The 15,098-nt window shown below is 35.8% G+C and overlaps 1 protein-coding gene across 2 annotated transcripts in view; it reads right to left on the bottom strand.

The window, feature by feature from the left end:
• The window catches only part of zgc:113232 (uncharacterized protein LOC541546 homolog), a 29,872-nt gene that overhangs the window by 12,625 nt on the left and 2,149 nt on the right, over positions 1–15,098 (bottom strand). The window contains exons 2-17 of one of the 2 annotated variants that reach the window (XM_047361513.1): positions 13,676–13,760; positions 13,333–13,401; positions 12,931–13,088; positions 12,321–12,464; positions 11,730–11,783; positions 11,581–11,634; positions 11,099–11,152; positions 10,847–10,900; positions 10,177–10,230; positions 8,586–8,639; positions 8,275–8,328; positions 7,950–8,003; positions 6,912–6,956; positions 2,744–2,797; positions 2,589–2,642; positions 1,893–1,946 (exon numbers count right to left, since the gene is read on the bottom strand). In XM_047361513.1, the coding sequence (XP_047217469.1) occupies positions 1,893–1,946; positions 2,589–2,642; positions 2,744–2,797; positions 6,912–6,956; positions 7,950–8,003; positions 8,275–8,328; positions 8,586–8,639; positions 10,177–10,230; positions 10,847–10,900; positions 11,099–11,152; positions 11,581–11,634; positions 11,730–11,783; positions 12,321–12,464; positions 12,931–13,088; positions 13,333–13,401; positions 13,676–13,760 (1,095 nt within the window). The remainder of the gene's footprint in view (positions 1–1,892; positions 1,947–2,588; positions 2,643–2,743; positions 2,798–6,911; positions 6,957–7,949; positions 8,004–8,274; positions 8,329–8,585; positions 8,640–10,176; positions 10,231–10,846; positions 10,901–11,098; positions 11,153–11,580; positions 11,635–11,729; positions 11,784–12,320; positions 12,465–12,930; positions 13,089–13,332; positions 13,402–13,675; positions 13,761–15,098) is intronic. The other variant, XM_047361514.1, reaches the window with a different exon arrangement.

Genomic DNA, 15,098 nt, shown 5'->3' with positions numbered 1-15,098 from the left:
ATGATGGTACCACCACCATGCTTGAAAGTTGGCAAACCTTGAATCCTTTAAACATATTTCTACTAATTTGTGGCCAAAAAGCTCAAACTGTCTCGTTTGACCATGAAGCCCCATCCCCCTCTATGCTTCAACCTTGTTAAATGCTATAAGACTAAATGGACAATGCTTTGTAAAACGTATTGACTGCAGGGGTTCCAGTTATTGAGACACCCATGATTTTGCTTAAAACAGCTATTAAAAACAATGGGATTTTTTTCCTCTCTGAATACATGAATAAAACTTTTTTGAGTCAAAAAATTCTATTGCAATACAAGACTCACAAGTATTTTAAGGGCTTTTACACATCTTTACCAGAGATCTAACAACTGGCATGTTTGTACATTAGGAACTTTTTCTGCAGCCCATCTTTGTTTTTACTGCTGAGTAAAAACCTGGAAAGCCCCACCAGAAAACAGTCTGAGTAGAAAAGTGATCATTTTGCTATTACCTTGAACCCTGAGGTTTAAGTATCGTGCGGTGAGTTTGGAAAGCATTTTTGATTGGTATAATATTTTTGGTACTCATTTCAGTTTAAACACCTCTACAGTTTATGTTCTCTGTTAATCTCTGAACTGTAATCAATTTTTAACACAGACAGCTGCTTTCAGTTATCTGTGGAGACAGATTAAATCTGTCTACCTGAAGTATGTGCAATGCTCTTTTGGGAAACCTCCTGCAGTCTTGGTCCATTAAAAAATGTCCTAATATTAATCAGTTTGGAGAATACTTCAATTTTGTTTCTGCATAAATGAAATGAACATATGACATTAGGGTGAGCAGGGAAAGTCATTGGTAATGGGAGTTACAAATTTCCAAAAAGACTGACTGTTTTTATAAATGTTTTAGACTGTAACCGCTTTAAAAAATCGGAGATTAATGCATTATTTTTCTCATTCCACAATTTTTATTTGAGATGTATCCTTGGCTGCTTTGGGATGCAAGAATGACTGACTTTACAGTCTATGTCTCTAAGAACAAGTTGACAAATAACGGGCCGTACCAATCAGGCTTTTCCAGGTCGATACAGATTTCCGGTTTTCTTTGAGATCTGACCTGGCAATTATGATTTTGACCAATTCTTTTATTTATTTTTACTATAATACATGAAAGAGGAAAAGATGTCCAACAGGTAATCGATAAAGGTAATCGTTTTGATTCAAACAGAAAATGAAGGACTTACATTATTCATGCGTCAAAGCATATGTCCTTCACTATTATCAGATCTTTACAAAATAAATAAAAAGTAGATGGTGTTTCTTCAAGTGTGTACAGTCAGATAAGGTGGGAGTCCTTAGTTTTTATCCCAGGAAAAAACAAGATTTCTCAGTATTTAACCCACTGATGACCGACCAGTAATGTTTAAGAGAAAACTGGAACATGGCTGATTGATTGGTGCATCTCTACTTCTAGATATACTTAAACAGATATGCCTTAACACTTTATTTCAGCAACGCAGAGAGAACTGAAGTAGTTTTCATGAAGAAACCACACACAACCGGGAGCAGACTGAAGGCTCAGGATAAGTAAAGTTTGAGAGATAAAGGTTCAAGGTAGCATCATAGAAACACCTAAAGTGTGCACGAGATCGACAGCAGGTGAAAAATATCAGTAGAAAAGTGCAGCCAAGCCTTTTATTTCTCCAGATTTGGTTGAGAATATCCTCCATCAGTGTGTCAACAAAACAGATTATATGTGCATAACTAGAGGAAAAAGACACTGCCTCAGCAAGAGGAGGAAGTCATTGCCAGTGTTCATTGTTTTTCTTTGGGACACTCAGGAATTTGTAATGAAATTCTACATTTTACTACCTCCCCTTTAGAGTCTTGTTCCTGTTTAAAATGCCATAAACTTACCACTCTGCCCACTCTGCCACGGGGTCCTCGGACGCCATGATCCCCTTTACTGCCCTGCATAGGAGGAGGAGCAGGAGGGAACAAGTGAGAATAGGAACAGATGTAAATCTATGGGCAGATTTATAACATTTTATCTCAAATGTATAATAATGTGAAACGTTTAGTTTGGGGCAGGGTTGGTATGTCCAAAAACTAAGTTATGGCAGGCTTATCAGGACTCGTGTTAAAGGAAAAAATACAAATACAGTCAGTGGTGGCAGCATGTGATGCTATTTAGGGTGCAACACAAACAGATTTCCCAAGAGTACAACTATGGACAGTGACTAAGACAAAGAGGCCTTCAGATTTTACAGAGAAAGAAAACTGTCTGTAGGTTTTCCTGGCTGAGTCATCGGTACAAGGTAAGCAGGAAGAAGCCATCCCAGAAATAAATATTTACTTTAAGAGCTCTATAATCTTAAACTAAGACGTTTTTAAGGAGACGTAAATAAACAACTCCGATTACTTATAGATTTTAAAGCAGTTACTTTGGAGTATTTCTTTTCAAATTAAACCAGTGAGGCAATCTACACAACTACATTTGCACATTTCACTGAACCGAGGGTTAAAGCTAATGAGTATAATAGAATCTCATAGACAAAATATCTAAACAAACTATCATGATTCTTTAATAGGTAAAAAAATGGACAAAGTTACCTTGACACCAAATGGTCCCGGCTGCCCTATCACACCTGGGACTCCTATCGGACCCTAAATGGGCCAAACAAGGAGAAGAAAAAATCTTTAGGGTAACAGCAGATGACAATACATTTTTTTTAATCATTTTGTGGCTGTTGATTTAACCCACTCACATCCGCTCCAGAGTCACCATCACTTCCTGGGAAGCCACCAAAACCTTTAGAGCCCTGGGTACCAAACAGGAAAAGAGGACATTGAAGAAGAATAAAGAACAGATTAGAAATGAAATGCAAGCTTTTGTAAAGCTATTTCACTTCCTATCATAAAAGACAAACAATAAATCACTAATAATGATATAAAACTCCAGCAAGTAAAGATCAAGGCTAGCCATGAAGTTATAAAGCACAGAATGGGTCTTTAGAGGATTAAAAATGAGTTTTTATGTCTACATATTTTATGCATTTAGTTAGAACCAGTTAGGTCAAGGCTCTTTGGAAAGTATTTTGTCAACTTTAGTAAAGCCTTATGTGCCATGGTCCACTGATGTTTGTTTTCAGATTAATTCTGAGTTCTCTAGTATTGCCATTTGGACATTTCTGGGTCAGTTAACATCTATGTTCTTTATTTTGATTACGTCATCTTTTATTAGTTCACTCCTTTGAGTTTAGCTTTTACTTATTCTTGTGTTCTGATTGTGCATTTGAGTTCATTTTCTAGCATTGGGCTTGTTCTCCTTTATGTTTATTTAAGCTCCTTTTAGGTTTTCTGTGTTAATAAGTATCCTTGCCTCAGTTCCCCTCCTCAGCAATCTCCTCTCACAGCTGTTCCACGTTCCCTTGATTAAGTTTACATGAATCTAATGTCATTCTGCACCTTTCCCTCAGTGTAATAGCTCCCTGGTTTTCACTGTTTTTTACTGGTTCTTTCTGTTACCCTTACCCAGTCTCTCTGTGACTCCCCTGTAAATTATCTTTGTCATTATTCAGCTCATTTCTGTCACTATTAGTCTCTGCGTCGATAAAAATATAAAACATGACAGGAGGCATCTAAAAGTCACAAGATAGTGACTCTCACGGACTAGAGTTGGAGATCGCTTAGCAGATAGATAAGGAGATTTAGCAGAGGATCAAAATTGTATTCATCAGCCTATTTACAGATTTTGTGCTTGCTATGTGGTGTATCATGGCTCTAGGTCAAAAACTAAAACTGGTTGCTCATTAAGTAAATATTAAACATTTGGCACCCCCTGCCAGTATTTCCAAGGATCTCAAGGCAAGAAGCCTAACCTTACAATGTTTCATCAGTGCATGAATTAAAAAGTGCATGTGCATGTGTTATTCAATAGTTTCAATAAAATCTAAGTAAATATACTTAGTACTAACACATACTATTTACAGATATGCACGCAGCTGGTAGAAGTGTTTGGTTTAAAGAATTTGGTGCCAATAAAACCAACAGGATAACAAAACCAAAAGTCTGCATCACTGGTGCTCACTTTCCTTTCATTTTAGTTTCTGTTTTATTATTTATATGTAGTTAAACACAAAAATCCTGCAGTCTAGTTTCAGTTTCAGCTTTTCTGTTCATTCTAAATGAAGTGTATGATCCAGAAAACCCCAGTGATATTACTATAGGGTTCCTGAAACACTCCCATGAGCAAAATGTGCATGTGGTGACACATTACACATAACTTGTAAAAGGCATATCAAGGCACCGCATTTATGTCTGGTGACTGTACCTATAAACATAGAGACCTGTCAACAGAGGGCAGTTGGGGAAATTCCAGAAACTAATGTGTTGCACTGCAGACAGCATTTTACATGACTAATATTATTTCATCCAGTCACTTTTACTCTCAGTCTGACATTATTTACCTTCTTTTAAGCATCGTTACTTTACACTGTTACAGTGAGGAGAATACAAGTCAGCATATTGGAGTAAAAACTTTTATTTTTTGTATTTGTGTGACTTAAAATGAAAGTTTCAGGGGCAAAGGCTGTTTGTCATTTAAATGTGCCAAGAAAATAATTTCAGAAGCACAAACAAAATCCACAAGATAAAAAAACAACCTTTCTGGCTTCAAAGGGGAAAAATACCCTGACTAAAAGCATCTGTTTAGCTTCAGTTACACCAAACAGAAAACTCATTTTGTCTTCCTGCGGATCAAATAGTTGGCACAAGATAGCGAAGGAGATCAGATAAAAAGTAACGTTTTCTCCTTTTGACTGAAACCATTTAACAAACCAAACTTGTTTTCTGAACATGTAACTGTTGGGAATACGCATATAATTAAATTGCAACTGTGTTTGTATTTTCTTATGATAAAGTTAATCAAAAGTGAGTTTACATTATCTTCAATTATATTGAAAAATACCACAAGACCTCTTGCTTTCACCTGCGGTGTTGCATCACCATGAAAGAATTACCAGGTTAAAAACAGCTTAAAACCAATGAAACACACATGGTGCATTTAGTGTCCTGTGTGACAAGTAGTTTTTCTAACACACGTTGACTAATAAAGTGATGCTGAGTTGTTTAAATGCGAGCAATCTACAGTTTTCTGTCTGAATGTCACTATGACCTTCATCTTGGATTTTCAAAATAAGATTAATATTTTCTATTTATTTCAGAATTTCAGAAATTCTTGGCTTTGTTAGTTTAAAATTAATTGATCAGTGACCACATGATAAACATGATCAAAAATGTGTTTACATATACATCAACATATATTCTATCAGGGAACCAGTTATATGCCTATATGTAAACTGAAATAAAATATTTTGGTGTGAACACTTTTGACTTTGGGCTGCGCGGTGGCACAGTTGATAGCACTGTTGACTTGCAGCAAGAAGGTCCTGGGTTCAATTCCTGTCCGGGGGTCTTTCTGCATGGAGTGTGCATGTTCTCCCGTGCATGCGTGGATTCTCACCAGGTACTCCGGCTTCCTCCCACAGTCCAAAAGATATGCCTGTTAGGTTAATTGGTCTCTCTAAATTGCCCATGGTTGTATGTGTGTTGCCCTGTGATGGACTGGCGACCTGTCCAGGGTGACCCCGCCTCTCGCCCATAGACTGCTGGAGATAGGCACCAGCTCCCCCGAGACCCACTATAGAATAAGCGATAGAAAATTACTGACTTTTGACTTTAAGTAGATTCTTTCGGCCAGATAATCACGTAAGATCTGTTTTACTATTTAGTTTATGTACAGTTAATAAATAAGACGTAACCCGCTGAGTTGTTTACTAGAACAGTTTCAGCAGTTTTAATAAAACCAAGCAAGCTTTTTTGCAGTTCTCAGATTTTAGTCTAACCACACAAACAATAAAATTGACAGATGTCAAAATAAGATTTCCTTTCTTCAATACCATGTTTCTATTAAGCAAAGGATACTTGGCCTCTTTCAGCAATTTCATAGGAGAGACTTAATATGCTGCCCAAATACAGGGTAACTAGTAGATTAAAATAGAAATATATATGTTTATATCCGATTAATTAATCAATAATTTAATAAATGTCTTCTTATTATTATTTTGTTGCATGTAATGACGCACTAATTTATATTTCTAGCTACCTTTTGGCCCAGTGATTATTTTATTGATTCATTTATTTATTTCCATATTTTTTCTTAATTATGGCAGAATCGGTCCTCAATACCCTCGGGAGCCATGAAATAAATAAAAATAGAGTGAAATAATTATATTTATTTTTAAATGTATTTATTTAAACAAATAGCATGTAATTATTTAATTTTATAATTTAAAAGATATGTTTAATTATTAAATGGGTCATTAAATAATTTAATTGTACATTTCATTATGTAATGGTATATTTAAATATTTAATGGTACATTTATTTATTTCATGGGACATTCACATTTATGTGTTTCATTTTATATATTTTTTTATATAATTTGTCCCTTTTGGCCCTTCATACTGGTGATCATGAAATAATTTAAACTGTCAACTTGACCTATGAAACTCAGTGGGCGGGGCTAACGCTGATGCTGCTTTAGTCTGATGTCTGAACATGTAAAATTGATTCTAATGACATGAAGAACTTTGCACTTTTCAATGCCTTAGAATATCAAAAATAAAGTGATGAACAATATCAGGAGCTCACAAAAAAATTGCCAAAATCTTTTTCAACCACAAATGTGTTTCTCAAATGAATATCAGACAGACTACCAGCAACACCTCTGTCTCCTTCCTGAAGTTATTACTACTAATATCAGTATTGTCTTCCAAACTGTTGGATGTATTTTCATCTGGAAGAAATTCTCAGTCTAACATCAGAAAACACGAAAATAAAAAGACATGAACTTGCTTATCTGCGGTTCTGTACCTTTGGTCCATGTGGACCAAATGGTCCTGTTTGTCCTGGATAACCCTGAAAGAGAAGGACAACAATGATTGAAAAGTGACGCAAAGGTGGAAGAAACAATGACAAGCCTTTAAACATGATGGATATTATCTGTAGTGATGCTCAACGTAACTTGGGAAGCTTCAACATCAACAAAAAGAAAGGAAAAATATTATTTTACTGACTGTTGTCATGGAGATGGACTTTAAGTTGACTGGTTCAGTTTTAAAGATCGTTTTTGTGGCACTAGTGGCCTTTATTTTTATGAATGTAGGCAGACAGGAAATGGGGCGGAGAGAGGGGGAAGACATGTGAGAAATGTTGCCAGGTCCGGGACTCAAACACGGGACGGCCACCTCGAGGACTAAGGCCTCTGTACATGGGTCGCAAGCTTAAGCCCCTGCGCCACCAGCGCCGCACCAGACTGGTTCAGCATTACTGAATAAACACTGAGTGTCTAATGGCCAGAGATGTTTTACATGTTAAATTTGTGCTTCAAGTCTGTACAATGATACAGAAAACAAACTTTCAAAGTCCCAATTAGATTTCAAACCTACCTTAAGATAAAAAAAAAAATGAATAAACTTAATGTTTCCAAAGGAACACAAAACTAACTGAAAATTCATCAAACTGGCTGAATTTGTGGTTCCACTGAGTGAACATTTCTAAAAGTATGACTCATGGATAAGACCAAAGAAGCATTTACAAAACCTGTTTGTTTTTATTTGTGTTGTCATATTTGAATCACATTTATTGCACTGAAGAGCTGTTGAGCTCCACATTTAGAGACTCCAATGAAAACACCTGTGAAATGAAGACATTAAAGCACCATTTCTGCTCTCTTTTCAGGTTTGCACATTATGTTTCACTTCATTTTATTCAAATTTTATACAATTGAAAAACCATGTCAACATGTAGGATTCAATGTATTGTTCCATGTTCACATAAATAAAAGAAACTGTAAAACCAAAATAAATCTTAAATCCCCCCTTGTACTAAGAAAAACAGGGTTAATCTTACAGCGTAGCCTCTCTCTCCGACGTCACCTGGAAACCCGGGTGCTCCTGTCTGACCCTGAGAGACAAGATGTAATAATTGAGTGAGATCGCCCCTGCTTGTTAGGAAAGGACCCAAACTGTCAACAAGTTCATTTTAAAAAACAAAGTGAAATAGGATATTTAGATCAATAAGTATCCCAAACTGCTCATTTTAAAGTAGAAGTAGGTTCAGCCATTATAAATCATCAGATAAGCAATTTTATCCTTTATTTCTATTTATTGTTTTCAGTTGAATTCTTGAGAAAAACCAATACAGCCTCCACTGCAATTCTTAAAGTTTTCTTTACCTTGGGTCCATCTTTTCCCTGAGGACCCTGCTTACCCAGGTCACCACGAGACCCCTGAACAGAAAACACACAAGTGACGAAACAAACTCTTCAAATAACAAATATCAAAAGCATTTATTGTTTTACAAAAGTAATACAATTCACAAAATAAATATGGATAAAACAGCTAAATGATCAATTCTGACAATTTAGACAAAGCATGTTTTAGGACTTTTGTGCAAGAAGTTTACATTTTATATGAGTCTTATAAAAGTGCATTTCAATTACGCGTATGTGCAAAAAGTATCAGCACAAAGTAAAAACTGTAGTACCTTGATACCTTTACCTTCTCTCGATCCTGGAGGGCCTGGGTCACCACGAGGCCCCTAGAGGGAATGATAGAAAAAAAAAAAACAATTGCTTGTAAAAGATTGTAGATTGTAAAACTCAGCCGTTTTCAAAAGTCTTAAGTAAAGACGGACAAATATGACTATTACTGACAAAGATGAAAGGAAAAAGTACACTTAATTGTATTATGGGCTTGTATCTGACATATAACATATAAAAAAACTGAGGGCAGAGGAAATAGAGGACTGAAAGTAAAAGTAAAATTTAACCCTTAGAGGAAACTTCTTATTTTAACAAAGCTGTTGTTGTTGTGAAGCCCTAATGTGATGGTCCCACTGATGAAGGTCAGTAAACCCCTCAGGTCACCACCACCATCTTTCTTGCGTCATTTGTTTAGTGTCATGAGAGCAGCAAATGACAGCCGGTGGTGGAGCAAGTTCAGGGTGGTTTCCTGATCAGTTTTAATGCCTGTCACCTGCTCTAGTCCACCTGGTTTCCCTCAGGAGACATGAAGCTGTTTAAGACTATCTTCCAAACTGCCTCTACCTGCAACAGTTTGAACATGTTCAACCAATGAAAAGCCAGAATTGTCTCATTTTAAATGAAAATTAAACAATCCCAATAAGGGCCAACACGTTATTAATACATAACCTTTGGGTTTGTTTGATTTCAGTCTTTACGAAATATAAAAAACTTTTGTCATCAGTCTTTGGCTAACATCAGAAAAACACCAGCACATTACATCATCAATTTAGTTTCACTTTCATTGTCAAATATAAATAATTATTCCCAACTCTATTTTAATTTTTTTTTGGAAGCCAAGGCTGAAACCTCTTTGTATGTGAACTTTATCCCACAGAAATGGCCTAGCAGGACCATAGAGCAACTCAAAGCAAATGTATCCACCCAGCATCTCAAAACATGAGGAGCATATTTCATTGTTCCCAGTCTGTGGACGGTTTGTGAATACTGACAATATTCACAAATGAATTTTTAAAGCAGGGGTTCCCAAACATTTCAGCCTGTGACCCCGAAAATAAAAGTACCAGAGACTGGCGACCCCCTATAGATAACCTGGCTACCCCCTGAAAATACATAGAATTATTTCACTCTATATTTATTTATTTAATAAACATAGTAATATAATTTCATGGTATATTTAATTATTCAATAAGGTATTAAATAAGTAAATGGAACAATTACATTTTTAATAGAACATTTAATGGTACATTTATGTATTTCATGATATATTTATTTAATTTTGTATATTTGGCCCTCCATACACCTCAGTGGTCCCGTCACAATGATTGAACCCCTGCTTTAAAGATTAATATTCTTATTTTGTTTAATATGGAAATCCTGAAGCTTTGCAATAATCTACCATTAACTGTGAATGTACGTAAATATTCTAAACCTTTAAAAGTAGGTATCAAAATATATCTGTGAAAACTTTGGAGCACAAACTTTAAACAAAACAAGGTAGCTAGATTATCAATTATTGAGCTCAATAGAAGACAGATTTCAGTGTTAGAAGTTAAAATTTTCCCTAAACAGGCGGCGGCTTTAGCTCCTTACGGTCTCACCAGCAGCTCCAACTCCTCCTCGGGGTCCCTCCATACCGATGTCACCCTGTCCACAGGAAGAACAAGGCTTTACTAAAGTATTTTATTATGGAATAGAAATAAACGCAATTAAAAAAGAAAAATATAAGTGTAACTATCAAGCCAACATTGATTGGATTTGCTATAATATATATATATTTTTATTTATTTGTTCTGGAGGAATAAAAAAAATCTATTTATTCTGTAATTTGTTTTCATTGTATTAGTAAACAATAATTCTTCCTGCTTCACCACAGTAAGGTAGGGAGTACCACAAGGTTCTGTGTTCGGACTCTTCTGACTTTAAGCTTCTATTAGACAACATAATTAGATGTCAGAGTAATCCTCTTTGCAGTCCACATGATACTTTATAATAACTGGTTCTACGACTTGTTTTAGATTGGACATAGTTGTGTTTAGTCCTGAACACATGAGGTACACACTGTTTAGCCGGTAAGCACTGTTTATCATTCAGCATTCAACATTTTTACTTTTTAAATAGAAAAAAAAGAAAATAATTAGTTTTTGGCAAGTTTCTATCATCCCTTCGTGCAACTCTTTTCCTTTAAGACTTAACATCATGGCTATAAAATAACCTGGATTTTGTTTTAGGACATCGTCAGAGAGAGTAAATGTGTGATTACCTTCAGACCAATCTCTTCACGCTCACCTGGGTCACCTTGAAGTCCAGGTTCTCCCTGAAAGAATCAATGAGTTTGATTTGTTAAACAATGTTTTCAACTTAATTAATTAATTACTTAACTGTGAAATGACCCAACTAAAGAAACTTGACGGGAAAGTTTGAATTTAAACTGGTCTGTTCATACTGCTAAAAATCTAATGGACACATTCAGAATGTGCTTAGACATCAGGATGGTCTCGACTAGTGAACTGACCATCCCACCAGAGAAACCAGAAGCTCCTTCTTCTCCTTCAGGTCCAGCATCACCCTGAAAATGCAAAAAACACTCAGAACAAAAGATTTAATTTTTTTTCAGTCTTTTAAATGTCAGTCAGTCAGTCAGTCAGTCAGTCAGTCAGTCAGTCAGTCAGTCAGTCAGTCAGTCTGACTCTTTTAAATGTATTCTACATAAATAAACACTCATTTTATGTTGTCAATGTTTAGAAAACCTTCCTTTAACATTTTCAGTATTCAAACTACTTTTCCTTGATCTGATGTATTTTTGGTTTCACTTTAATTTAAAAACAAAATCACACAAACTATGGTTGAAAATATTTCTTTTGCAGATTACTTCTGGTTTCATTTTAACCTGATTTTTATTTTCAGTTCATCTTTATTAAGCTAACAGTGGTAGTTTTGGGGTAATTTACAGATAGAGAAATTTTTGAAGTCTCTGCTATGATATAATTTACTCACAACTGGTCCTCTGTCTCCTCCTCTTCCCCGAACTCCTTTAGCTCCTTTATAACCCTTAAATAAACAGCATGTATTTATATTTAATCCACACTGATTTCTGCTTATTTTGCCTTTAAGAACATGTTTCAGGACAGATTTTAGACTCTCACCTCTCTGCCTTGAATTCCAGGCAGACCAGTTTGACCTTGCAAACCTCTGGATCCCTGCCAGATGGACAAAAAGATTCAGATAAAATCCAAATCAGAATCAATGTTCTAAAATAAGTCTCTGCTGAAGTGCTCTTGAGATACTGATGTGAGATTTTGAGATTTGTAAAAATGAAGCTGTCATTAACCTAAAACTTACTTAGTTGGGAAAGAGTTTTATTAAATATTTGCAAAAATGCTACATCTAAATAGAAAGCTGCAGTGCCTCTATCAGCAGAAATATGTACTGTTTGCAGAAGATCCCAAAAAACTTTTCTTAGTTTTTTTTTGTTACTGCATCTTATACTGCTCTATTGCATCTTATACTGCTCTATACTTACTCTCACTCACTTAAAACTGTGCACATATATTTATATTATATTGTAGATATGTTTATGCTGTTTAATTTGTATTGTATTGTACTGACTATGCCGAAACAAATTCCTTGTATGTCCAAAAACGTACTTGGCAATAAAGCTTTTCTGATTCTGATTCTGTAAGCAGGTTGCAGTTTGCAATAAACAAATAAAGTGATATGATATAATAATCTCACACCTTTGGTCCTGCAAAACCAGCAAAACCGGGCTCCCCGGGTTCACAGTCACACTCAGTCGGTCCCTCCTCACCAAGAGCCGCATCACCTCCTGATTCCTCCTCTGAGGTGTCAGTGTCTGGTCCTCCTGGGTACTTAAATGGCACCTAAAAAATAAAACTATTAAATATTACAAGGAAATCATAGAGGAAAATTTAGTTAGATTTCGTTTTTCTTTTAGCAATATGTGGAATAGTACTGGAGTATTTATTCTGAATGAAAGTGCATTTATTTATTTTTTTATCATTATTTTGTTAACATTTATTTTTTAGTCACTACAACAACAGTTCTCTGTTGCCATTTTGACCTCCTGTATTAATTATCCAGGATTCTGACTTTGACGATTAACCAAAATACAAAGGTGTCTACTAACAAAATAAAAGTCAATGGTTTGAATTTAGTGGTTTATGTGGTCATGAGGTTTATGAGTGTGACCACATCTTCCTGTGAATAGACAGTCATACATGTTTGCTTTGCACAGCAAAGAAAAGTTTTAATAATATATTTTATATATATTTATCCTAATTAGACTTTAATGTCAAACGGCACACAATCATCTACAAGCTGTCTTACCTGCATGGTCTCAGTGTCCTCCTTGGCGTAGTGGGACTCTGTGGTCGTGGCAAAAGGAAAGACGTCCTCAGTAATCATGGTGACCCTGGTGGGATCATTGTCCTCCTCCACTAACTGCTGGTCCTCACCATAGTACTGAGTGGGCTCAGGTTGATGCTCTAAAAAAAAGGTTTTAGACATTTAATCAGTCAGTCAGTCATTTTCTACCGCTTATTCCATAGTGGGTCGCGGGGGAGCTGGTGCCTATCTCCAGCAGTCTATGGGCGAGAGGCAGGGTACACCCTGGACAGGTCGCCAGTCCATCGCGGGGCAACACATTTAATCAATTTCTAAAAATTATTTTGCATGTTACAGCTGCTGCTGTTTGATGAAGACTAATCTTAACAGCCTGTAGAGCCCTACCAGGTTGACGAGAGCCTTTGTTGTTATAATGGTTGACTGCAGATGACTCCTCATAGGTGTGTTTCTCACCTGCATGGAGGCACAGTTAAATCATGGATGTCAGAATAATGCCACTTGTTGAAATGATGCATAAGTGCATAAATGCATAAGGAATTAGTCAAAAAGCATAGCAAATAGGGTGTTAATCCAGTTTGCAATTTAACCCCGCCTCTAATGTGGTTTTTAGATCGAGTTAACTGGGTTTTAATAACCAGCTATTATCTTATGAGACAACATGAAGGTACAAACAGTAAGAGCAGGAAGATGAGCTTTAATTTTACCCTGAATAGGGAGCAGCCCTGACCTGAGTGGTATCCTGAGTACTCCTCTTGGCACAGAGATGAAATGACACACAGCACCAGCATGAGAAGCCCTGAGAGGAGGGAAACCTGGTGAAACACAAATAGTTTAACATCTAAAGAATAGACCTGCTTGAGACTTTTCAGCTTTTCAGCTAAAATAAAAACTATTTACCTTGTTGTAGAAATTTGATTGAGATGTGTTAAAATAAAGAAACTCTATGCAGATTTCTTTAGAAAATATTCATAGCATACACATCTGATCCCTCAAAGAAGTGATATTATTATATCTTGCAAAAAAAGTGAATCTGAACATTAACATGAATTTTTCAGCCTTTTAGAATTAAATTTTAGAATTAAAATTTTCCAATACATTTTAAACCCTAAGCACGTAATCTCTAACTTAGACTTTTTTTTTTTTTAAATGTGAGCTGACGGGGTAACAATGGGTCTACACAAAATTCACCGGTAAGTGAGACAGGATAAATCCCAAGAATCCCAGGATAAATATCTGGCTGTCTGAAGGAAAATGGAGTAAGGTCAAAGAACTGTGTACAATCACTAGGACCAGTAAAATAAGAGACATTTCTCTGAATGCTGGTGGAAGAAGGCCAGTCAGAGATTTTTGAGGGCCTTAATGCACCTCTGTCCAGATGTTTGACATCATATTCTGCAATAAAGTACACATTTTTAGTTATTTTACCAGTATCTCGTCACGTCTCATGCACCACCTGTAATATGTCAATGCCTCACAAGATATAATAGCAATTCTGTGATCTTCAGCTCTAAAATAAACTCCCTGAAAACCTGAGATTCTTGTTTTGTGTTCTTTTAATTAGGACTGAAAACATTGTTTTATTTTATGTGATTCATGTAATTGTTTTTATGCTTTTAAGTAATGCCTCCTGTTTGGTAATTTTCTTTTACCTTTGTTCCCTAGTTTCCCTGTAAAAGACTAAATTACCCTGTATACAAATATTATTTATTAGAAAAAATATTTAGGTTAAAAAGGAAAGCCTTCCACACGTCTTATCATTAAATCTCACTCAATGTTCACACTTTCTGCTACAAAATCTACATAAACTCTCTTATGGTTTCAGACACAGCAAATATCACAATAAATCAATAAAACGCAGTGGCAATGCAACATGAATCTGACTGAATTTGGTGGACATGCAAACCACCACACTGTAGTTCATTATTTTTATATTAAGCAATGATATCTTCTAGTGTGACAGCTTTATCGTCATAAGTAGTCTTCTCTGTATTTATCGCCCAGCTGACAATTTAAAACAGTTGTGGGATCACTTACAGACAGATGACTTTAAAGAGCGAGAACGAGACAATTCATAAAACTAAAAGACACATTTCAGGATTCATTTAGGATTTATTCAGAAAATAATCCTCCAAAAGACGTGAACTTTTGCA

This window comes from Girardinichthys multiradiatus, chromosome 3 (assembly GCF_021462225.1).
Source record: "Girardinichthys multiradiatus isolate DD_20200921_A chromosome 3, DD_fGirMul_XY1, whole genome shotgun sequence".
Classification (NCBI taxonomy): Eukaryota; Metazoa; Chordata; class Actinopteri; order Cyprinodontiformes; family Goodeidae; genus Girardinichthys; species Girardinichthys multiradiatus.
Note: the sequence above shows the minus strand (reverse complement) of the source record. Positions and strands in the feature narration are given on the sequence as shown.